The sequence below is a fragment of the Leiobunum rupestre genome, chromosome 9, assembly GCF_980474605.1.
Source record: "Leiobunum rupestre chromosome 9, qqLeiRupe1.1.hap1, whole genome shotgun sequence".
Lineage (NCBI taxonomy): Eukaryota > Metazoa > Arthropoda > Arachnida > Opiliones > Sclerosomatidae > Leiobunum > Leiobunum rupestre.
The window spans coordinates 10564084-10589092 of record NC_143392.1 but is presented as its reverse complement, the minus strand read 5'-3'; the positions used below and the strand labels follow the sequence as shown (position 1 = coordinate 10589092).

Here is a 25009-nt window from a genome sequence, read left to right as displayed (position 1 = left end):
CTATATTAATTCCGTATTGGAGCCGGCAATTCGGGGTAGAACGATAAAAATTTTGTATCGCGGGTCGGTTGAGTTTCGTCCCCTGAGAATCGGGCACACCTGCCGAGCGGGTAATATAAAAGTGAGGGGGTGGAACCAAAGGGGGGGGGGCTAAAATACAGGGGTGGGGGGTCGAGAACTAATCGACCGTGGGCACTCTTGCGTGAAGTTTGCGCTTAAAAACAAGAAACGACCAAATGGATTAGCCGCGTCGAGTGAGGTAATCAATGGGCGGGACCCCAGCCAGCCAATCGCCGGCGACTTCGGACAAACATTATTTAAATGAATATTATGAATATTATCCTCCAAGAATAATAGAGGAAAAGCAAAGAAGAATAATAATATATAAAAAGGTTTGGCCCTTGTACCAAAGCGAAGGGTTCCGCTCCGTTGACTGCATAATCAGCTTATAGCAACCCCCTCCCCTGGCCACTGTTTGGGACACCTTGGTAAGCAGGGAGCTTAATTTGAATAATTGACGATGTTCGAAAAGCCTTCTCTACTTTGTAGTTCCCGCAGTCGACAACACGTTGGCCGAATTACAGTTTGATCGCGCGCGGGCAGATATACATATTGGGGTCCTGTGTTGACTATACAGGAAACAGACCCTTTTAGAATATTTAAAACAATGCGTAGACTTATTCGAAGGCGTCTCAACGAAAACCAGATGCTTATCTGTACACGTATGGCATTAATGGGTTTGGAATAAAGGAAAACTTAAATAGTAGCCGATAAAATTAATAATTAAGTTGAATATGTGACTTGAAAGATTAAATTCCAAGTAGAACCTACCCCACTAACTAATTCAACCAAGTTCTTCGGTTTCCAATTTCCATAAAAACGTTGAGAGATTAACGGTAATAGTTAGTGTAGGGAGTTGTTGGCTCGCGTGGTATGAAGGGCTTGCCACCACCCTCCTACGCAATGTAACCCGGTCACCTGAATTTATGGCTTTAAAAGTCGCTTGATGACTTAGGCCTAAGGTGGTGCCTTGGGTATTAGCCTAGCTGATTTTCATTATTACAATTTCGTTAGAAAAATAGACCTAGATTCACTAACGAAACTTATGGATCAAATTTATTTCCGAATTTATTCCAAAATTTTGCAGATCCAAATTCAATTTTGATCAATCCAAGTTATGTCATATTCGATCCAATTTTAAATTTTGAAAGTTACCTTTATTCCGTGAATCCAATTACAATGATTCAAACCTAACTTTTTTAATTAACTATCATTTTAATTAACTATCGAATTACAATGATTCAAACCTAACTTTTTTTCGATATTACATAAAATTATTTGATCCAAACAGAATTGGTTTCAAACTAGATATGACTTGATTCCAGTTGAATACGAATTTCTCATTGGATCAAGTCATTTTGGTAAGGGTTGACTCCTTTAACTTTTTGCAAGATAGCTTTTTGGTAAACCAGGATACACGATGACGAAATTCGTGATTGGACAGCACTCAGACAGTACTATATACTATATTAATTACGCAACTATATAATGAGGTACTTAATATAAAGTAATCGACATTAAATAAGTAAATTGAAATCGCATATTATATTTCATAGCAGAAATTAAAATTAATTTCTCATTTAAGTTCTAAGCAGTTAAACGAATGAATTCATACGTTTAAGAAATGAAACAAACAGTATGTTTAAACTAAATAATCAAATATTGAATGAATTAAAATTTGTTTTGATTCCACAGAAAACGATCTGTGATTACAGTTATCCCAAAATTTCACTTTATCTTTCTTTGAAACTATTTTAACATTAATAAAGGTACTTAATAATAATCAGCTACTCTTATACCCAAGGCACCACTTTAGGCCCCAGTCATCAAGCGACTTCTCATGCCATTAGTTCAGTTGGCCGGGTTACAATTCGTAGGAGGCTGGTGGCAAGCCTTTCATGCCACGCGAGCCAACAACTCCCTACACTCACCGTTAAGCTCTATAAGTTTTTAACATGGAAAGCGGAAAAAAAAAACCCCTTAAACCAGTGGGGAGACAACTTTCAAACTCAACGCAGATTGAGTAATTCCGAGTTTTCACCCAATGCTACAAGCTGGGTTCGAACACAGCTCCTCTGCCTGCGACGCGAAAGTGCTAACCACTCCGCCACCCCATCTTATGGATAAGTATGCCCTACATATTATGGATACTATTGCCTTACATCTAATTGATAAGTATGCCCCACATTTGACTGATAAGTATGCCCCACATTAAACTGATAAGTATACCCCACATTCAACTGATAAGTATGCCCCACATTTGACTGATAAGTATACCCCACATTAAACTGATAAGTATACCCCACATTCAACTGATAAGTATGCCCACATTTGACTGATAAGTATACCCCACATTAAACTGATAAGTATACCCCACATTCAACTGATAAGTATGCCCCACATTTGACTGATAAGTATGCCCCACATTAAACTGATAAGTATACCCCACATTCAACTGATAAGTATGCCCCACATTTGACTGATAAGTATGCCCCACATTAAACTGATAAGTATACCCCACATTCAACTGATAAGTATGCCCCACATTTGACTGATAAGTATACCCCACATTAAACTGATAAGTATACCCCACATTCAACTGATAAGTATGCCCCACATTTGACTGATAAGTATGCCCCACATTAAACTGATAAGTATACCCCACATTCAACTGATAAGTATGCCCCACATTTGACTGATAAGTATGCCCCACATTTGACTGATAAGTATACCCCACATTCAACTGATAAGTATGCCCACATTTGACTGATAAGTATACCCCACATTAAACTGATAAGTATACCCCACATTCAACTGATAAGTATGCCCCACATTTGACTGATAAGTATACCCCACATTCAACTGATAAGTATGCCCCACATTCAACTGATAAGTATACCCCACATTCAACTGATAAGTATGCCCCACATTTGACTGATAAGTATACCCCACATTAAACTGATAAGTATACCCCACATTCAACTGATAAGTATGCCCCACATTTGACTGATAAGTATGCCCCACATTAAACTGATAAGTATACCCCACATTCAACTGATAAGTATGCCCCACATTTGACTGATAAGTATGCCCCACATTTGACTGATAAGTATGCCCACATTTGACTGATAAGTATACCCCACATTCAACTGATAAGTATGCCCACATTTGACTGATAAGTATACCCCACATTAAACTGATAAGTATACCCCACATTCAACTGATAAGTATGCCCCACATTTGACTGATAAGTATGCCCCACATTAAACTGATAAGTATACCCCACATTCAACTGATAAGTATGCCCCACATTTGACTGATAAGTATACCCCACATTAAACTGATAAGTATACCCCACATTCAACTGATAAGTATGCCCCACATTTGACTGATAAGTATGCCCCACATTAAACTGATAAGTATACCCCACATTCAACTGATAAGTATGCCCCACATTTGACTGATAAGTATACCCCACATTAAACTGATAAGTATACCCCACATTCAACTGATAAGTATGCCCACATTTGACTGATAAGTATACCCCACATTAAACTGATAAGTATACCCCACATTCAACTGATAAGTATGCCCCACATTTGACTGATAAGTATGCCCCACATTAAACTGATAAGTATACCCCACATTCAACTGATAAGTATGCCCCACATTAAACTGATAAGTATACCCCACATTCAACTGATAAGTATGCCCCACATTTGACTGATAAGTATACCCCACATTAAACTGATAAGTATACCCCACATTCAACTGATAAGTATGCCCCACATTTGACTGATAAGTACGCTTCATATCTAAACTGATATTATGCATTTATATTGTAGTTTAAAATATATTACTGTATGTTTACAAAAATATTACTGTATGTTTACAAAAATATTACTGTATGTTTACAAAAATATTACTGTATGTTTACAAAAATATTACTGTATGTTTACAAAAATATTACTGTATGTTTACGAAAATATTACTGTATGTTTACAAAAATATTACTGTATGTTTACAAAAATATTACTGTATGTTTACAAAAATATTACTGTATGTTTACAAAAATATTACTGTATGTTTACAAAAATATTACCACATGTTTACAAACATATTACTGCATTTTTATAAAAATATTATAGCAAATATATTTTCCACTTTTATGCTTATAAAAAACGTAGTAGGCCATCCTGACGCTATATTCAACTACTTTGAAATCCAGGTTTTAACAAAATAAGAATTAAATTATTTCCAAAACCTTTGTGCCTAACGGTTAACGATCTAACAAAAACAATTTTCATTTTAATCTAAATTAAAACGCATATATTATCGAGTGGTATTCCGGTCAGCAAGACGGCTTTCTTAATAGAATATAATAATGAATTTAATAAGATGCAGTCCCGAGTAAACGGTCGCCGGAGGTCAAATGTGGATAAAGAGTAGATAATTAATGATAAGACATCTCAATTAGAAAGCGAGATCCAGCGCAGGTGCGTCGCCCATAGCTCTAATTAATTCCGATATCTCAATTAAGCCTAACAAGCCACGTCAACCGCCGATTCCGACCTTGATTAACGGGGCGCAACGCCAGAATTTCCAAGATAATGGACGATTAAAGATATCATTTTAAAATTTAATTCAAAATTAACTTCTATAGTTTCCGTTCTGTTAAATGCAGCGGAATCCGTGTCCCGAATTTATAGTTAACCTTTTTTAAAAAGTAGGGCAACTAATAATAAATAATATAGTATAAAATGAAAAGTGCTAAATATGGTGCCTTAAAGTAAACTCTGTTTCCCGATTTGATAGCTAACCGATTAAAAAAGAGTGGTAACTAATAATAAATAATATAGATTAAATTGAAAGATGTTGTAAATAAGGTACATGGAAAAGGTTTAAATATTTGAATTAAAATTAAATTTAAATATGCATTTTTCAAACTCAGAGTGAAGAAACAGTTTGTACATGTAATGTAAACTAAGATTAAGAATTTTAAGTTACAGATAAAAGATTTTCTTTAACCCTTTTATTACTGATTATAAATTACTTTCTTTATTTTCCAATATTTATCTCTACCATTTAACAACCTTCATCTCTACCATTTAACAACCTTTATCTCTACCATTTACCAACATTTATCTCTACCATTTACCAACCTTTATCTCTACCATTTAGCAACCTTTATCTCTACCATTTACCAACCTTTATCTCTACCATTTACCAACCTTTATCTCTACCAATTAACAAACCTTATCTCTACCATTTACCAACCTTTATCTCTACCAATTAACAACCTTTATTTCTACCATTTACCAACCTTTATCTCTACCAATTAACAACCTTTATCTTTACCAATTAACAACCCTTATCTCTACCAATTAACAACCTTTATCTCTACCGATTAACAACCCTTATTTCTACCATTTACCAACCTTTATCTCTACCAATTAACAACCCTTATCTCTACCAATTAACAACCTTTATCTCTACCGATTAACAACCCTTATTTCTACCATTTACCAACCTTTATCTCTACCAATTAACAACCTTTATCTTTACCAATTAACAACCCTTATCTCTACCAATTAACAACCTTTATCTCTACCGATTAACAACCCTTATTTCTACCATTTACCAACCTTTATCTCTACCAATTAACAACCTTTATCTTTACCAATTAACAACCCTTATCTCTACCAATTAACAACCTTTATCTCTACCGATTAACAACCCTTATTTCTACCATTTACCAACCTTTATCTCTACCAATTAACAACCTTTATCTGTACCATTTACCAACCTTTATTGGTACCATTTACCAACCTTTATCGGTACCATTTACCAATCTTTATCTGTATCATTTACTAACCTTTATCTCTACCTTTTAAAAATATTTATCTCTACCATTTTCCAATATTTAGCTCTTTCATTTACCAACCTTTATATCTACTATTTACCAATATTTAGCTCTACTATTTACCAACCTTTATATCTACTATTTACCAACCTTTATATCTACTATTTACCAACCTTTATATCTACTATTTACCAACCTTTATATCTACTATTTACCAACCTTTATATCTACTATTTACCAATATTTAGCTCAACAATTTACCAAACCTTTATCTCTACCATTTTCCAACATTCATCATTATTTACCAATATTTTAAACTATTTATCAATATTTTTCACTATTTATCAATTTTATTCACTATTTACTCATATGTTTCACTATTTACCCATATTTTTCACTATTTACTCATATTTTTCACTATTTACTCATATTTTTCACTATTTACTCATATTTTTCACTATTTACTCATATTTTCACCATTTAACAATAAATTTCACTATTTACTCATATTTTTCACTATTTACCCATATTTTTCATTATTTACCAATATTTTCACTATTTAACCAAATTTATCACCATTTATAAAAATTTACCACCATTAAAAATTATTTAAAATTGGTACACTTCAATAAATGTGATGGAAAACTGAATTTTTCAACCAAACAAAAAGGAAACTCAAAGAAATACCATAGCGACTAAAGGCCTTTTCACACGAGCCAACTTTTCAAATCAAAATGCTGAGTCAGCAAAAATGGATCAGTGATCCATTTTTTACTCGCGTACTTTTTTGGTGGATCAACTCATCGAACTTTTATTCACACGAACCAACTAGTTGACTCAACTCGTTGACTCATCTAGTTGGGTCAAAAAGTTGGCTCGTGTGAAAAGGCCTTAAGTCATCAATTAAATTACGAAGAATTTCTAGAAAGTTAAGCTTTCAATTAATAGTCAATGATATACGCGATCGTATTAAATCATTCTGGACGTACATCCGAGGACAAACACAGGATAAAACCGATTGAAAAATGAATGATATCACCTTGAGAGAAAATTATCGAGACGGTATAATTCTTCAATCTCGATTATAATTCATCGTACAATCTCTATACTTAACTTTAACGAGATTGACTGATTATATACGGGAGGGGAGCTACAAGCTGATTAAATAACATTTGAAATATATTTTAAATATAGGCTTATCGGCCACTCTTTTGTTCGTAGTCGCCAAATTTCCTCGCTCGAAACAATGGTGTATAATCGTTAACCATTGGACGAGAACTATCCAATCAAATAACCCGCGTTAAAATCTCCCCCCAACGAAACCCCTTCCGGACCCAAAACAAAAGAAATTCGTCATAAGTTAACGCGACGGAAGTTCATGTCAATGGCGGAAATGTTGTGGGAAAAATCGGATAAACACCAGTTCTCCATTTTCACTTATTTCCCACCAATTTTAACGAAAATTGGGCAAATTTATGAGACGTCAAACATAGCTTGAAATTTAAACAATGCGAAACCGTTTGGGTAGAAAAATACGCCCGATTTCTAGTTGAAAGATTTCTCAGGCGTTTCAAAAATTACGCAGTTACCGAAACCGGATTTAGTTATTTACGGTATATTAAAAGTTAAATATAGCAGTTAGAAACTAAAGTAAATTTATCAATTCGGTTTCTAGGGCAAAATGTTGGTCATTAATCCGTTCTTATTTGGAGTTTCTTCCCTTTAAAAAACAGTTGACAATACCAGATGAGCATTGCAACTAGGAAAAGGCGTACCTGTGTATAAATATTGATACAGGTTTTATTCAGAAAGAAAATGATATATTTGCATGTTTATTGCCTTTCCAAAATACACCATTGGCCGAATTGCAAAGAGGGTGGTCTTGATTAATTGAAGGGGTTATTTGACTAATTTAAGGACTTGTATGTGTGTTTCTGCAAAAACGGTTATTTTGAACAGGGTCGTACCGCAGAAAAAATTAAGTCAGGCCCTCCTTTTTCAGATAAGAGAGAAAAATTCATTTTTAGAAAGCGGTTAATCTTCAAAACAAGGTTAATATGGCAAAAAATAATAATTAAAACTTGTCTACAATTATGTTAACCCCGAAAACAACAGATTTTTTTGTCTAAAACTAATTTACATTGGTAAGTAATAATATTAATAGTTATGTAAATTTCTACTAATATTATAGCTGGTATCTTCAAACCATAAATAAATAGAAATTTACTAAACTTAATTCCAATTATGTTAATTTAACACCACAACCAAAATATAATTTTTGTGTTAAATTAATTTCTTAAGCTATTGGTATTAATATCAAAATCTGTAAAAATTTCTATTGCTTTAAACAAATATTATAGCTGGTATTTTCAAAACAACACAAACAGGTACAAACTATTATGTTAAAACTGAAAACACAAAATATTTGGCCTAAAATTAAATTCTTAATCTATTGGTATATAATAATATTAAAAGTTATGTAAATTTATATTGCTTAAATATAGCTAATATTAAAGCTGGTATCTTCAAAACGACGTAAATATGTCGAAAAAAATATTTAAATCTTACCTACAACTATTTTAACAAAAAAAAATAGTTTTTTAATTAAACTAAACTCATAGGCAACTTTATACTACATAAAATAATATTATAGCTGGTATGTTTAGTCCCGTGAGCCTTAAGTAAAAATAGATTAAATAATTAGCCCAAACAATACACCCCCTCAGTAACGTCAGAAGTAAATGAACCGAAGTTATCGAAATAGCGCTCAGAATAGGAGGGCGTTTTCCTTAGAGGATAGCGCCGCCGATCAAACGCCGCCGCCGCCGCCGATTATTTAGATAACGCCGAAACGCCGCCCCCGATAAATTTAATTTCGGCGGCGCCGCCGCCGCCGCCGAAACATTTTTATTTCGCCGCCGAATTAATTTCCATTATTAAAGTATAATAATTACGTTTTGAGATCTAAACTACATAGATTTATCTTTTGGTAGTGCTACGATTCCTAGGCTGTTGGGTGCACCGTACTAGCGTTATAAAATAAAAATAATTAATAATTTCCAAAAGATCTGGCCTCGCCTCGTATTTTGTAATAAGTACAGAAACGTATCAGCTTCATTGGCTGCATTCAGCAATAACTATTCTATTACATTTTGAAAATTCGTTTGATACAAAGATAAAATAATTTGTGATAATAGACTTAAATGCGCGGGGAAAAACCCGGATTTGGGGGGATGAAATTTATGCGGTAGAGGGCTGGCTCGTTGGTTGTCTGTACGATAATGGCGGCGCCCAGCAAAAGTTTCTAAAAAGAGTGTATAGATAATAATACTAGTGAAATGGTAGTAAATTAGTACAGTATTGTTATTACTAGCGTAAATGTTTTAGTTTAATATTATCATATGTGACATAGTTACTCATAAGTGTGCCTCTGTTTAACATATCTGTATTCAAAATTTAAATGAGACCTTGTTTCACAGCCACCAAAGACTATATAAAGCTACGCGTAACTTTATATAGTCTTTGACAGCACTAACGTCGCGTAAAACTGGTTTTAACTTCCTTCCCCCCCCCCCCCCTACGCGAGAACTAGTTTTGATGACGATAAAACCGTCATCGACTGGGAAGTGACGTCAATAACGTCATATCCTTGCAACAAGGTATCATTATGAAAAAATTCTTTCAGGCACACTTATGATTAAATAAGTTACCAAAGTTACCTCTTCTTTGTTTTGGAAACAAGTGGTTCCTATTTTAATAAAATACATTCTATTAAACATTTTTTTTAAATGTGTTTAACAATTTAAGTTCTAGCGGTCTATTAAAAGGCTGGCGCTATTTCTGAGGGGGGGCATTTTTTCCCCTTAGGCGCCGCCGCCGCCGATTTTTTTTCAACGCCGCCGATTATTTTCTGAAAATCGGCGCGCCACGCCGCCGCCGAACTAATTATCGTTCCCGCCGCCGCCGTTGAAAATTGGTTCGGCGCTATGCTCTAGTTTTCCTTATGAAAATGATGAGCAAATCGAGTCAAAAAAAAGCTAATTTCCATCCCCGTCTTTTGACGCGATAAATTGCACTTGGGAATTGTGGGTATAGCTATTTATATGTATAAAAAAAATTTCATTAAAACAAAAACTTTTTTTCGGCCTAGAAGCGCACAAAATTTCAAATTCAAGGTCAAAATGTAACTTTAGAGGTCGGTAACGGTTAATCATTATCCATGATTAAATTGATTTTTTTATTGAAAAAATGTAAACAAAGAAATTTACCGTTTAATATTTCGGAAAATAATTAAAAAAATATGTATTATTCGTAAAATTTGAGCTTTTTATCGAAAAAAACGTCGTTTTTCCGATTAATTTTACAAATTTATCAAAAAAAAATAATTGGATAATACAGAAATATAAATTACTTGATCAAAACGTTTTACGAATAATTTTGAGAGCTGTATCTATTGAATAAAAGTTAACCATCCCCGACCTCTATGTAACTTAATAAGGAAAAACGCCTCCAACATGGGGAGTATAGCAGTCTGATAACTTCGGTTCATTTACTTTTGGAAATATCCATTGTACCATTAGTATCTGCTTTCGAAAAACAGAGGTAGATGGCGCCACGCCACAAATACTGAAATGGCGTATTGCGTTGTCAGTATAGGTCCGTATGAAAAGTTAATGTTGCCTAACATCCGTAAGAGGGGGGGACTTTGTTCGCAGCGGGAATTGTCGTTTTGGGAATGGTTCCTGCCACGAAAAAGCAAAAAGAATTTGTTGTCGAAGCAAAACGGGACGAACACATCCTGATACAAGGACAATTACCAGCAACGGAAATGAGCAAACTGCCAGCGGGGAGAAACAACAACTTAGTTCCGAAACTTAGTTTTAGCCTTTGTGTCTTTCAAACACCCAAGCGAGATCTTACACGTTGTACGAAGCCAAAATTACTCTTCATAATCCAAACAGCACCAAAAGTATATAGCGCATCTCTTAGAAAGAAGTTTTAATCTAGCCATACTTTTGAAACATGTTTCTTACAAAGGAGAGTACCCGAGGTGTTTATTGCCGATTTTGTTCAAAGTCGGGCGTAATGTAGACCTATATGAGATATGAAATTTCCCAAAAGGAGACGTTGCACTACCCATTCGATTTGCCATGGCAACCGAAAATGTTTTGACCACTTAAAACAATTTTTTCCTTATTTTACCCCGAAATTGTTCCAATTTACCCAAACTCGATGAAATTTAACTAAATGTGGTCCAAATTACCTATTTAGTTATTTTAAAATTGAGAAAAAAAAAGCATGGGATTTTATCGGTTTCACTTAAGAATTTTTTTTCTAAATTTTAAAATAACTAAATAGGTAATTTGGACCACATTTAGGTAAATTTCATCGAGTTTGGGTAAATTGGAACAATTTCGGGGTAAAGTAAGGAAAAAATGGTTTTAACTCGTCAAAAACCTTTTCGGTTTCCATGGCAAATCGAATGGGTAGTGCAACGTCTCCTTTTGGGAAATTTAATATTTCATATAGGTCTACATTACGCAATAAACACCTCGGGTACTCCCCTTGTTAGTAGGCTTCCACTAATTTGTCCAAAAATAAATTTCGAAAGAAAAATAATGAGGTGCTAAATACGTTTTCTAAAACTAAAATGGAGGGAAAATACGATGGATCGAAATGCAAAACAGATAGTTTAAATCCAAAACTAATCTTAATCGATTATAAGTTTAAATTCCTTTCGAAATTTTAATTTGTTTATTTTAATTTGCTTTTAACAAGATTATATATACTCTAATTATACGATTAATTAGTAAATATTGATAAGCAGCAATTTGTAATCGTTTCCTCAACACTAAAACCGAGGAAAAATAATAAATATTATTTATAATTGACGCCTTTTAAAATTCAATTTGCGCGTGAAAATACCTCTACATGTTATGGTCAAAAAAGCACGCAAAGAAGGCTGTGTGCCCAAGACATGTACCTGTAGTGTCGCGCGCAGACCATCAGCTACGCCACTTATTTAAATGCTCCTAAGCCATGTATTTCATAGGCGCCTTTAAAGTAAAACAGGGTACACGAAAACAAATGTTCGTCTTTAGACAAAACTCAATAAGGCGCGTTTTAGTATAATTAGTTAAACACTTTTTATTTTCGTCATGTACCCGGGTTTAGCAAATATTTCTAAAATGTTTTAAAATTATATTGTAACTGTACATGTTTTCTTTATCAGTCAAAGTGAAAGCACGTTTAACTGATTTTATGGGGGAAGAATACAGTAAAAGCCTCTTTTTCGTTCAAGCTGAACGTTTCTGTTTTAACAATTACATAATTGAATTATATTTTTCTTATTAGGCTGAACCTTCCTCTAGTGCTTACAATAATTTTGATAATTCTAATATTAATAGTTAACGAGATAAGGTCCTAACTAAAGGGTAGTTTGGGCACTTGCCCAACTTGTTTAGCTCGGGGAGGTTCGAATAAAAACGTAATAACTTAATTCCTTTTAAATTTAAAATTGTCAAAATTACTTTATTCACTAAACAAGAGGCTGTTCTACACTGAAATATTAATTTTATAAGTGAAACTACAAAATTAAAAGAGTTCAGCTTGAAATAGCGCGAAAGTAGACAATGGGCACTGTAGTCTTCCCCCTTAAAGAAATTTATTTCATGAACGTCTAGATACTCCCGAAGTTGTCGTTCAAACCATTAGAGCGTCCTGCTTAACCTCTCTAATAAGTAAATATCAGTGTTATAATTTTTATATTATAAATATATTATCCTGACTACACCTCTGGCGAATTCCTATTTTACCCTCAGAACACTCCCAGTTATACCTTATATCAGGAATCCATACCTCTACATGGAATGCTTATCGCGGCAGATTTTCGTCTCTATGGGGCTGACGGTTTTTTTGACGTCACTATGTTAACAAACAACAACGTGAGAGGGGAGCGCGCGCAGAGGGGATTTTTATCTCGTAGGCGGGGCCTAAGCCGTTAGAGTGATCCTACTAGTGTTGTAAGTCGGAACATTTTCCGGAAAATGTTCCGTATTTTTCCAAAAAATTAAAAAAAATAATTCCATGATTAGTCTAATATATTGTTTGCAAATTTAAATAAAGCGGCGTTTTCGCCTCATTTTTTCGAATCTAAAAGTAAAGCTAAACATCTAGACTAGTTTAAACTGATTAACAATGTAACGCTATTAATGTTTTAAAGTATGTTTACTGATATTAGACATTTTATATCGATAAAAAGTTTAAAATATTAAAACCCCTTAAAAAGTAATTTATGTTTAAATTTTTTTATTTTTCCGATTTGCGGAAAATTTTCCGCAATCCGTAAAGTTTTCTGGAAATTTTGCCGCATTTTATTTATCCGGAAAATTAACAACACTTGATCTTACCATACTCGATCCGGCAGGATAAGTATTCCAAGTAGAGGTATGGATTCCTGCTTAGATTTAACTACAAGAATATCGTACCTCCATGGAAAAAGATGTTCCATTAACAGTATGTTCAGATCCCCGGGAATTTTCCTTCCCCCAGTGAAAACGAACCTCGCACAATCGGTAAGTGGAATCCAAGGGCAGAGGACCACCGCATAAATCTGCAAACATTCCAAGAAGAAATGTCTTCAAAAATCAGTTTGTAAATAACAAGGATTCTAGGGGACGTTATGGACCACGAAGCGAAAGTGATCAAAATAGGCGTATCGATTGAGGCACCCGCCGATAAAAGCAATCGAGGGGGATTTCGGTGGGGCTTCAAAAGACCGAGTAATGTTGGGACGGAAGTGGTCGGTTAGTGTCCGCGACATATACCCACAACTTCCGCACCAAATGGCGCATTTCCGAAATAGGGGGAATACAGAAGGACCTTGGTAACACCCAAAAGACGTGGTCAACCGCCTTGCCATGATCAAAATATTATCGATTTCAGAAAAAAATATCGTACGTCGGAAAGTTATAAAAAATTTGAATTTTGTGTCTCTAAAGACTCTCTATTGACTTTATACTCGATCATTATTGAAAGAATTTTAACTAAAACAAAAGCTAATGTTAAAAAGTTGGTAGTTTCAACCAATTTTCCTTCAAATAAAAAATTATCGTAAATTATCGTGCTTGTGGTATGAATTATTGAAAATGTCGTACTATATGGCACTTAGGAGCAACAAACACAGCACCCCACACAAGAAGAACGCAACCCGTCAGAAGTCGTACATTTTCTTGTGTACATTTTTCATTGGTTAGACGCTTTAGCTCCTGCTGCCGTCGGAAGGGAATAATTTGAAAAAAGTCTTCCCCCTTTCCGTAAAACGTTCAGCGTAAATAAGGCTCGTCCAATGAAATTTGTACACAACACTGCGTTAGCGTGTTTAAAGGCTGGCTGCGTTATCCTTGTGTTTGTTGCTCCTATAGATGGCACCTAGGAGCAAAAAACACAGCACGGGTCCCACACAAGGAGTACGCAAAACGTAAAAAATCGTGCATTTTCTTGTGTACATTTTTCATTGGTTAGACGCTTTAGCCCCTGCTGCCGTCGGAAGGTGAAAATTGTCTTCCCCACCGCCCATAAAACATTCAGCGTAAAGGCTCGTCCAATAAAATTTGTACACAACACTGCGTTAGCATGTTTAAGGACTGACTGTGTTTGTTGCTCCTAGATGGCCCTATATGGTAGAAATAATCCTAAGACCCTAAAATTTGCTCGAAATTATCAACGGCTACGATAATTATCGTAAGTCTGGCAACAATGCTATAGTCTTAACCAGAAGGAGGCGTGGACGGTAGCAGTCGAATAGTGGCTCCCGTGTTCTGCAAAACGACGTCTCTGTTCTCGGCGTAGTACACTTCCAAAGGTCGACGATAGAGGTCAGCGTTGAAAACCGCGTCCTTGGACTGCAGGTTGACCGGGGAGGACAGTCGGCGAGAGTGCGGACAGTCGGATTTGGCTTGGACGTCGGTCAAATCCTCGCAACAAACTATCTCCTCCGCGTCGGCATCCACGATCCAGCGACCTTGGAATGGCCAGGAAAGGGTTGATTAATTCCCAAATTAAAATAATAATTGAGGAAAAATCCACAAAAACCGCAAAATGGAAACAATAGACGAGTCATAAATTAAATTTAATTGATTAACGTAACAAAAATCCTAATTTAACAATACACAAAGGAATGAAATTTCGTCGATTACCAAAATCTTCTTTCGCAACTAAACGATTTTAACAATATATATTTACTTAGAATTGACAGTTGGTCAAGGGAAGGTCAGATTGTTAGACAATTAAATCAACAATGCCTACTAACCCATACACCCATACATTACCAAAAGGCCAATAAATGCAACATTAAGACAATATTTTTTATATAACAAATACAGTTTAGAGTATCATTAATTGTGCAGGGTCTGCCCGGGGGTACACCCATGAAAGGCCCCCTCCCCTCGTCCAACGCTTTTTGACTCGAGTGGTAACAATACGAAAAACTAACGAAGCGCTGTTTTTGCCCTTTGAAATCTATCTAAAATATATATGATAATCTTTCCGCCTCCCCCCAATAGATGGCAGCGATTCATTACGAACGCGGCGAGCTGGGAAGCGTCCTCTAGTGGTAGGCGGAACCAACGATTTATTACCCGTTACGCTCTTTTGGTCGCGGTTTCTGTGTCGCGGGCAATTTCACCGAACCCAATTTGAATAACTAGCGAAGATGAGTAAGCGTAAACCAGCCACATATTATTGAAATCCGAGGATATAAAGTAAACGGGGAAAAAAGCGAACCAAACATTTAAACAAACCAAATAATATCAAATAAACACCGGTATAATGACGAACGGGAAAATATTATATTAATTGTGTAAATAACGTGGAATCTGGGACGGGAATTTTTGTTCGTATATTCAAAAGGTTTCTTTTTTGGAAAATAACAATAGAAATTTCAAGAAATAACATTGTATCGGGGCTATTCTTCGTATTTCCTGGTTTTCTATTCCATTTAGAGGGATATCGTTTTCAAGATATTGTTCTCCATTTTACATATTAAATTGTAAAAATAAAATCCAAATTTCGACCTTAATTTCAGAGAAAGAAGGTAGAGTTTGGGTATAGGAAGTAGTAGCAAAAATCCACTGAATTATAGAAGATTTTTGTATGGCAAAATTTCCGATTTATCGAACAAACATAGGATGAGCATTTTCGATTTATAGGATAACATGGAAAACATTTTCCAATTTATTGGACAACATGGAAAACATTTTCCAATTTATTGGACAACATGGAAAACATTTTCCAGTTTATTGGACATACAGTACATTTTCAGCTATATTGGACTTACATAGGACACAAATTTCCGATTTATTGGATATACATACGACACAAATTTCCGATTTATTGGATATACATACGACACAAATTTCCGATTTATTGGATATACATACGACACAAATTTCCAATTTATTGGACATACATACGACACAAATTTCCGATTTATTAGACATACATGGGACAAGTTTCCAATTTATTCGGCATGCATAGCACAGATTCCAGATTTATTCGGCATGCATAGCACAGATTCCAGATTTATTCGGCATGCATAGCACAGATTCCAGATTTATTCGGCATGCATAGCACAGATTCCAGATTTATTCGGCATGCATAGCACAGATTCCAGATTTATTCGGCATGCATAGCACAGATTCCAGATTTATTCGGCATGCATAGCACAGATTCCAGATTTATTCGGCATGCATAGCACAGATTCCAGATTTATTCGGCATGCATAGCACAGATTCCAGATTTATTCGGCATGCATAGCACAGATTCCAGATTTATTCGGCATGTATAGCACAGATTCCAGATTTATTCGGCATGCATAGCACAGATTCCAGATTTATTCGGCATGCATAGCACAGATTCCAGATTTATTGGACATACATAACACATAAATTTTTGATTTATTGGACATACATAGCACATAAATTTCCGATTTATTGGACATACATAGGACACAAATGTCCGATTTATTGGACATACATAGGACACAAATTTCCGATTTATTGGACATACATAGGACACAAATTTCCGATTTTTTGGACATACATAGGACATAAATTTCCCATTTATTGGACAAACATAGAATAAAAATTCAAAATTTATAGAAAAATTTCAAAAATAAACGTTTTCTATACATTTGAAAAAAGTCAAAATAGTCCTAAGAAAGGTCAGAGGTGAATTTTAAAAATCTTTGCGTTGGGGAAAACACAAAACTCACTATATGCATTGCCTAATATAGTTCGATTTACCATTGCACAGCTGAAATACTACAGATTAAATACAGGGTGCTTCGTGTTAGTAAATAATATATTTAAAATCTATTTTTTAAATTTTCAGGTCTGGATAATGAAAATTAGACTCATATTGAAAGATGTTTTCAAGGTCATCTTTATTTTTTGCGACTATAGGTTCCAATTAGTTGATGGCTTGGACCCGAACTAGTTTGACCAATAGGAAGCCGATAAATTAAAGATTAAACGAAAGGACATCATTAAAAAATAATGTCCAAGAGGACAAACTTAAAGCTAGGTTCCTAAAGGCGTTAAAAATATGCAAAACCCTTGCTTCTACCGATGCGTGTCGATGATGCTATACAAAATCTCCCAAGACAAAGTTCGACAAACGCGGATTTTTGTGTTGCTATGCGCATTTGAAAATTGAATTTTAAACTTGAGAAACTATTTTGTTATGGATGAGGACATTTGGTGAAATACAGTTTTAGATATCCTTGTACATCTCGAGATCCATTAGAAAGTTGTAATTTAGATTGAGTCCAAGCTAAATGTAACGGTTCTCTGGGTACTTTTTAGAATGACTTTGACGACATGGTGAAAAAAAATTAAATTCGTAGCAATAACATTTTATCCCCATAATAATCAGCTAATACAAAAGGCGCGTTGAGTATAAGAGTAGCTGATTATTATTAAGTACCTTTATTAACGGTAAAATAGTTTCAAAGTAAGAAAAGTGAAATTTAGGAATAACTGTAATCACAGATCGTTTTCTGTGGAATCAAAACCAAATTTAATTGGTAGACGACTGAAAATTTCATTTGGTAATTTCTTAAACTTATGAATTCATGTATTTCACTGCTTAAAACTTAAATGAGAAATTAATTTTAATTTCTGCTATAAAACATAATAAATAAAATAATAAATTTGCCCCAAGTCATCGAGCGACTTTTAGTACCATTAATTCAGGTGGTCAGGTTGCATTGCGTAGGAGGGTGGTGGCAAGCCCATCATCCCTAAACTTACTATTTTTATCTAATAATATAATAATAATAATAATAATAAATCAGCTAAGCTAATACCCAATGCGCCATTCTAGGTCCAAGTCATCTAGCGACTTTTATTGCCTTTAATTCAGGTACTCTGTAGATTCACTGTTGGTGTGTAATTGTTTTAGAACTTCGTAACCCAATAAAGATAGAAAAATTAATTAAAGGATTTCATAGGGCCATTTCATAATTTAATTAAAGGATTTCATAGGACCATTTCATAATTTAATTAAAGGATTTCATAGGGCCATTTCATAATTTAATTAAAGGATTTCATAGGGCCATTTCATAATTTAATTAAAGGATTTCATAGGGCCATTTCATAATTTAATTAAAGGATTTCATAGGGCCATTTCATAATTTAATTAAAGGATTTCATAGGGCCATTTCATAATTTTACTAAAATACAGAAAAATAAGGATTACAAAAAATTCAAATTTTCAAACATTATCTCCTGATTTTAAATACAAAACACGTTCATTCGTATAGAATATAAATATAAATCTATGACTCCAAACCACGGCGTAAATAAAGCGTAATAATTATACAATATTCCCCACGCGTCGAACACTAAATTGGCCATAAAATAAGTATGAACGTTATGTAAATAAGTCCTTGAATCTTTAAAATTTACGAGCTATCACCGTTGGCAACGTACTTAATAGATCGGTTAAGGTGGAAAAACAAAAAAATAGAACCCATATTAAGTAGATGGAAGTTTAAACCAACGTTGATAGGCGATCATTTAGAAAAATATAAACAGTTTATTTCTCTTATTGGCTACGAGGGCGGCCTGCAAAACGTCATAAAACTAAGCTTATATCCCTAATGCAATTGCACTTCAACACGCGAGACTGTCGTTACGGTACTCTTCAAAATTCGGCCATAAAACCGGACACAGCCTCACAGGGGATCGGCACAGAAGAAAAACTCACTCCCCCCTTTTCCAAGTACGCCAGAACTATAAAGGCCAATTGTAGGTGGGTCCATGATCCAACCATGGTTACTGCATTTGTTCCATTAGAGTTGGTGGGAGGATCGAACCCCTATTAAGACAAGTACCAGGTAAAAACGCCTTGCGCAATGCAGGGGGGAAAGAACGGGTAAAAACGCGGGGGGGGGAGCCCAGGTAGGCTTTACCTCGAGTCACGGGCTAGCGCACCCAGCCTATGAAATTACTACCTCGGAACAGTGATAGTAGTACGAGTTACGCTTGCAACCGGCCAATAGTGCAAGCTAGTCTCTCGTTAAACTTACATTAACAATAATATTATTCTGGATTCTGTTTAAACTCGAACAAAAAGGAAACTCAAGCGAAAAAAATAACACCGACACAAAAGAAATTTTATATATACCTTGAGCGTAGGAATAAATTTAATGAATGGCATACGCTTCTACGTCCGTACTAAGTTACGATTTTCACAAAAGATAGGTTTCATTATACAGCCCATAGTCGACTTATAATGAGCACCTCAACACACCCCCCTCTACGCGTATCGTCACAAAAAAAGTTAGAAATTTAATTTACATATTTTCTTTCATGGATATTTTTTTAATATAATGAGGTTTCGCGCTATTGTTGTAGCGCATAAAAATTGCCGCTTGGCTAATTCGAGACGACGATTTAAAAGTGTATAGTGTATAACTATTAAAATTCAACTGCAGTGGGTTGAAAAACTATGTGCCGACATCTGTACTTTTCATTGCAAATGCGAGTTCGACTCGCTTTAGCGTATGTCTACGCATTTTCAGTTTTATTTTATTTTTTTATTGAAGCAAGAAATGGTACGAATGCTCTAAGCTTTGTTTTATATTTGGACGACAGTCCTATATATTCCGTTGAATGCGTTTTTCGACCGGGTTTCGTAAGGGTATACAAGAGTTAATTGTACGATGGTCGTTATTAATTAAAAACGGTACAGGGCGTTGACAAAGATTTATATATAAAAACGACATTTATATTATTTTCTATATATCTATAAAAGCGAGAATAACACAAAGGATATTTAATGAATTAAATGAATAATTAAACTTGTCAACCTTTTTTCGACTTTTCCAACCAACAAAGTGTGCCAATTAAAATTATTATCTACTAAATCCTTTTTTGTTCGTGTTGTCTGTTCGCGTTTAGTCTAAAAATATAGGTACATTTAAGTCTAAACAACCATGGAAATGTCTAGACACAATTCAATTATTTGGAAGCATTTGAAACCGATTGGGGATCAAGTTTAGACAAATAGTTAGTGTATAGGAGCTGTTGACACGCGTGGCATGAAGGGCTTGCCACCGCCCTCATACGCACTGTTGCCCGGCCACCTGAATTAATGGCTTTAAAAGTCGCATGATGACTTAGGCCTAAGATGGTGCCTTGGGTATTAGCCTAGTTGATTATTATTATTATTATTTATTACATACATCATGGTTTCCACAAAATATTCATAATTTCCCTGACTTTTGAAATTTTTCCCTTTTTTCAAAATTTGTTCGCTGATGTTCTAACAAAAAATACGCAATTTTAACTCTTCATTTATTTTGTGTTTGCCAGACAATTTTCAAAATCTACGACTTCTTTAGGTTTTGACTATTTCCAGAGATTTTACCTGACCCTATAATCAAATAAATTAGGTAGTTTAAGTCAATTTTTTACTAAAATATTTAGCTATTTGATTGTATCTTCAAAAACCCCACTTTTCGGGCCAATTTTAAAATGCCCTGATTTTCCACTGACAAATAATTCACTTACATTTAAGGCTTATTCTCAAATGTCCTGATTTTCCAGGCAAATAATTCCCTAACGTTTCAGGTCTATAATTCTATTCTCAAATTCATTGACTGTATAGGCCTATTTTCAAACTCCCTACCGTCTTAAGCCTATTTTCAAATTCTATGATTAAATATGCCTATTTCCAAATTCCCTGCCTTTAGAACCCTTTTTCCAATTCCCAAGCCTATTTTGAAATTCCCTGTCGTGTGAAGCCTATTTTGAAATTCCCTGCCGTTCGAAGCCTATTTCGAAATTCCCTGCCGTTTGAAGCATATTTTGAAATCCCCTGCAGTGTGATGCCAATTTTGAAATTTCCTGCTGTTTGAAACCTATTTCAAAATTCCCTGCCGTGTGAAGCCTATTTGGAAATTCCCTGCCGTGTGAAGCCTATTTCGAAATTCCATGCCGTTCGAAGCCTATTTCGAAATTTCCTGCCGTTTGAAGCATATTTTGCAATCCCCTGCAGTGTGATGCCTATTTTGAAATTCCCTGCTGTTTGAAAAATATTTCAAAATTCCCTGCTGTTTGAAGCCTATTTCAAAATTCCCTGCCGTTTGAAGCATATTTTAAAATTAACTGCCGTGTTATGCCAATTTTAAAATTCCCTGCCGTTTGAAACCTATTTTAAAATTCCCTGCCGTGTGAAGCCTATTTCGAAATTCCCTGCCGTGTGAAGCCTATTTCGAAATTCCCTGCCGTGTGAAGCCTATTTCAAAATTCACTACCGAGTGAAGCCTATTTTCACAACTAACGAATTTTAAAAGTTTATTTTCAAACTCCTGACTTTCCTTAATCTTAATTAATACATAACAGCCAATACAAGCCAGAAACAACCATCCAAACAAAGCTACGTACAAAACCAAAGTCTGGTAAGAACCCTTCAAAAAATCCATTTCTAGTTAAAGACTTAAAAATAACCGAAGACAGTCAGTCAAAACTGTCTCCTCTAAATAAGATTATAGCTGTACAATAATTAAATTAACAGCCGGGGATATCTGATTACAATTTCCGCTCAAAGAAACCATTTATTCAAACGTCGGTTCGAGGGACAAGCTTGGCGACAATTCAGTTAAATATTTTTAACACACAATACACGAAAGAGCTGGAAAACAATACTCTTTTAAAGAGAAGGAATATTTATTTTTCGCCCGCAGGAAATGATCCGCTCGCGCTCAAATTAACGGAACAGAAAAATAATACCTAGTAGCAGACATCCGTTGAAACTAACAATTAAATGAAATTCATTCATAGAAACGATTACTTCGTAAGCCTCGGCCGAACTCCACCCTGGAATCGACAACCGTTCGCCGCGAGGTATCAGGTGGATTTTCCACTCATTCATTATAAATACTCCCCCTAATTCAATCACACTGGCAGACGAAATTGGCGGCTCTAACGACACTAAATCATCAATTCTACTTTTCCTTATTAACCTTTCACGGTCGCTAGATGTCAATGACTGAGTATACGCCAATAAATATAATATTTATAATTAATATCGAATCGTTTTATTATGGGAAAATTTTCATAAATTATAATCGAAAAATTTTTCGTCGGGATTTGTCTCGCGAAAAAATTTAATTGACAAAATTTTTTGGTTTGAATATTTATAATACTATATCGTTAAAGATATTAAAAAATATCATGAATAATTGATGGTACGAAGTGACAAAGCGTTGATTTATGAAATTTATGAATAGGTATTTTTCGTTTTATCCGCCACTAAAAGTTTAGTCTTTTTTGTCATCGTACGTTGATCTATAATTACCGTCTAGGCTAAGTCCGTAATCATAAGCCAAAAGATGTTTGGAGTCTCCAAAATCTCAGACACAATCATTCATACTGTTACTATAATTCACCGTAGAAAATATTTATCACCAAAGCTAAAGTACGGAACCGGTAGTTTCAATTTGGAGAGTTATTATTATTCGTAGATAATTATAGGATTTGAAACAGTCTATGGCTCTAGGCTATGAGCTGTTTCATTCATAAACTAAGCGAAGTCTGTACCAAAAACGTTTCCGGCCAAAAATCTAATAAATTATATAAATAAAAAAAACTTACTGTTATTTCCAACTGCTATAACACTTTAACTTAAACAAAATAAATATTTAGTAATCTTAAAATCATAACCAATGTAGACTTTCAGATCTAACCAGTTCCGAGTCCGAGAACAAAATGAATCTACCAAATCTGTCCAATTCTGATTAAATAGTAATGGGCCCCATATTTAAAAAAAAATTGTCTCCCAAAAAAACCACCCGAAATTGTTGAAATTAATAAGAAGACTGATTTAGAAAAGGTGGGTGGAGATCTGGAATAATTTGTCTATTTTTCTTGCCCTGAGGTCACCGATGGTTTGAAACAAAGGGATGACAAAATTCGAGGATCACCGGGTTTTTTTCGTAGGGACCCAATTTAGTCGACACCGAACCTCCTGGAATTAATAATAAAGACCAAATGGTAGAAGCGCGTCTAATTCTGATACTCGCTTGGACTTATTAATGTATACGGTGGTTGTACACCAAACAGATGTCAGCCTAGGGTGATAAAACACTTTTGGTAGGCCGAACATGTCCACGATGGCTTCAGTTTTTATAAAGTTGCCTAGTTTCTAGTATTGAGGCCTTCGGGGCATTCGGGTGAAAGTTAAATTGAATATAGTACACAAATATTCGCGGCTTTGTGCTCGAGCCAATACACCCCTTTCCATTGTTTCTTTAAATTTAGATTCCTATTTCATTATAGAGGATAGCGGAGGTGTTTCCCAAAATTCTGGGCCAAATGGATTTGGTATACGGGCGGACTATTGTATAGAAACCATGTTTTACAATCGTTAGGGAGTTGCGTTCTTATAAGGGAATAAGCTTTTTTATATGGCAAGCTGTTCTTTAACCTATTTCTAAGTACAATATTCTAATAATAATAATAATAATCAGCTAAGCTAATACCCAAGGCACCACCTTGAGATCTACATTGGATTAATAATAATAATAACCAGCTAAGCTAATACCCAACGCACCACCTTGAGATCTACATTGGTTTAATAATAACATAAGTGTATAATATTGATACATAAGTGTGACAATTCCTATTCTTCACATGCCGAGAGTTTTACCGAGAGCTATTCACAAGACAGACCGCATTACGGGCTTCGTCGCCGTTTTGCGTCCGCTCGCTAACGCGTCACACGTAGCCTTTGACAGCGGTTCGCTAGTGGGATATTTTCTTCTTGTGATGACGTCACTCCGTTACTAGCTCTCAGTAAAATTTTCCCCAGAGTGACAAACTTATGGAACAAAATTATTGACTTTTGATAATATTATTAATCAGCTAAGCTAATACCCAAGGCACCACCTTAGGCCCAAGTCACCTAGCGGATTCAAATGCCTTTAATTCAGATAGCCGGGTTACAATTCTTAGGAGCGTGGTGGAATTCAGATCATACGAGCCAACAGCTCCCTACACTAACATCTACAAGTTTTTATGGGAAACCGAAGATTTAAAGGGAAACCCTTTTAACCAATGGGGAGAGAACTATACAAGCTGGGATCGAACCAGGCTCCTCTTGCTGTGAGGTGAAAGTGCTAATCAATCTACCACTAACAAAAACGTTTTCGGTTGCCATGGTAAAACTAAAGCCCATCGCATTTTTTCCCTTTGGGGTTTTTTAAGTTACGTGAAGGTCTACTTAATCCCTTAATTTAAACAAAATCGGTGAGCTGCACCTCGGGTAATCTCCTTGTAAGAGCTAAGACCAATTAGTGATAAAAAGGTCAGGGTTCAAATTAAGGAACAAATATTATAAAGATAAATAACTTAACATAGGAAAAATAATACCTATTTTATTATTATATGGAATAAAATAAAACATTTCCTTAAACTATTAAAAAGTAATATAATATTTCAACCTTTCCTACAATATGTCTAAAATATTTATTAAAATCGGAACAATTAAAAATATTCAAATTTCGTTAAAAAACAGAAC

The 25009-nt window shown here is 34.9% G+C and overlaps 1 protein-coding gene across 2 annotated transcripts in view; it reads right to left on the bottom strand.

Moving 5' to 3' along the window:
- The window catches only part of LOC149926500 (carbonic anhydrase-related protein-like), a 75420-nt gene that overhangs the window by 43677 nt on the left and 6734 nt on the right, over positions 1 to 25009 (bottom strand). For both annotated transcript variants that reach the window (XM_090158653.1, XM_090158654.1), the window contains exons 2-3: positions 14697 to 14945; positions 13411 to 13535 (exon numbers count right to left, since the gene is read on the bottom strand). In XM_090158653.1, the coding sequence (XP_090014779.1) occupies positions 13411 to 13535; positions 14697 to 14945 (374 nt within the window). The remainder of the gene's footprint in view (positions 1 to 13410; positions 13536 to 14696; positions 14946 to 25009) is intronic.